Genomic DNA, 1,222 nt, shown 5'->3' with positions numbered 1-1,222 from the left:
GGTGGTGGGGGGGGAGGGCGGTGGAAGGCGGGCTGGCCGGTCCCCTCTGCTGCAGCTGAGGAGGAATGCAGATGTCAGGAATGAGCAGGAAAACTCTGCTGGGTGCGCGTAGGAGCATCCCTGGGCTGGCCGTGCTGGCTGCTGGCGTGGTCTGGCTCAGCAGCTGGCCTGGAAAGCTACCTCGGAGGATGTTCTTGGCCCTGCTGCCGGAGGGAGGGTTTGCCCTGGGGATGCCGTGCCTTGGCAGGCTGCAGTGGGCCGTGCCGGCGCTGACCCAGCTCTTCTTGCAGCCCCACCGCCCCCTCCACCGATGCTGCGAAACGGGGGGCGTGACGCCCCCCCACCTCCGCCCCCTTACAGACTGCACGGCTCCACCGAGCCCCCGAGCCGAGGGAAGCCGCCGCCACCACCCATGAGGACGCCGGCCGGGCCACCACCGCCACCTCCACCGGTGCGGAACGGGCACCGGGACTCCATCTCCACCGTCAGAGCATTCCTGGGTGAGTGGGACCCCGGGTGTGGGTCTGTGCTCGCAGGGTGGGGGGCTGGAGCTGGAGCCACTCGGCTTTAGCCGTGCTCGGGCAGAGCAGCCTCCCTGACCTGCCTGGTTTTCCCTCTTCTCTGCAGATGACTTTGAATCCAAATATTCCTTTCATCCCGTCGAAGACTTCCCAGCCCCAGAAGAATATAAATACTTCCAGAGAATCTACCCCAGCAAAACAAACAGAGGTAAGGAGGGAGGAGGTATCCTGCTGTCCCGTGTGGCCTGGCTCCCCTCCTGCGCTCTCGAGGGTGGCGGGAGGTGACAGCAGGGCAGCCATAGCCACCCGCTGTCCTTTTTGTCCCCGCTCAGGGTGGATTGTGCGGGGGCTGATATGAGCTCCTGATCCGCGTCCTTCTCTGTGCAGCAGCGTTGCCCTGGGGCACACACACGGGTGAGAGCCCCAAAGGCCGCCTGGTGTGCTTGGGGGGGGGGGGCGAGGATTCAGGCTGTGCGGATGTTCTGCCCCACCTGCCCCCTCTTCTGCCTGCTCAGCCTGCGCAGAGAAACGCCGCAGGGCTTGTTCCTGCCTGCGCTAAGCGCCTTTGGTGCTGGAGCAGTTACAAAAGGAGCCCAGCAGCCCGCTCCGTGGCTGAAGCTGGAGTTGGGCAGGGGCCGGGGGGGGTAAAGAGCCCCTGCGTGTCCCGGGACGGGGCTCTGAGCCCCAGGTGAAAGCAGGCT

General features: G+C 65.8%; 1 protein-coding gene across 1 annotated transcript in view; it reads left to right on the top strand.

The window, feature by feature from the left end:
- The window catches only part of LOC104294798 (WAS/WASL-interacting protein family member 2-like), a gene marked incomplete at both ends in the record, with an annotated part of 5,279 nt that extends 4,550 nt beyond the window's left edge, over nucleotides 1-729 (top strand). The window contains 2 exons of the mRNA XM_009894451.1: nucleotides 291-500; nucleotides 628-729. Coding sequence (XP_009892753.1) covers nucleotides 291-500; nucleotides 628-729 — 312 coding nt within the window. The remainder of the gene's footprint in view (nucleotides 1-290; nucleotides 501-627) is intronic.
- Nucleotides 730-1,222: the final 493 nt, after the last annotated feature.

This window comes from Charadrius vociferus, unplaced genomic scaffold (genome assembly GCF_000708025.1).
Source record: "Charadrius vociferus isolate BGI_N301 unplaced genomic scaffold, ASM70802v2 scaffold3491, whole genome shotgun sequence".
NCBI classification, from domain to species: Eukaryota; Metazoa; Chordata; class Aves; order Charadriiformes; family Charadriidae; genus Charadrius; species Charadrius vociferus.
Note: the sequence above shows the minus strand (reverse complement) of the source record. Positions and strands in the feature narration are given on the sequence as shown.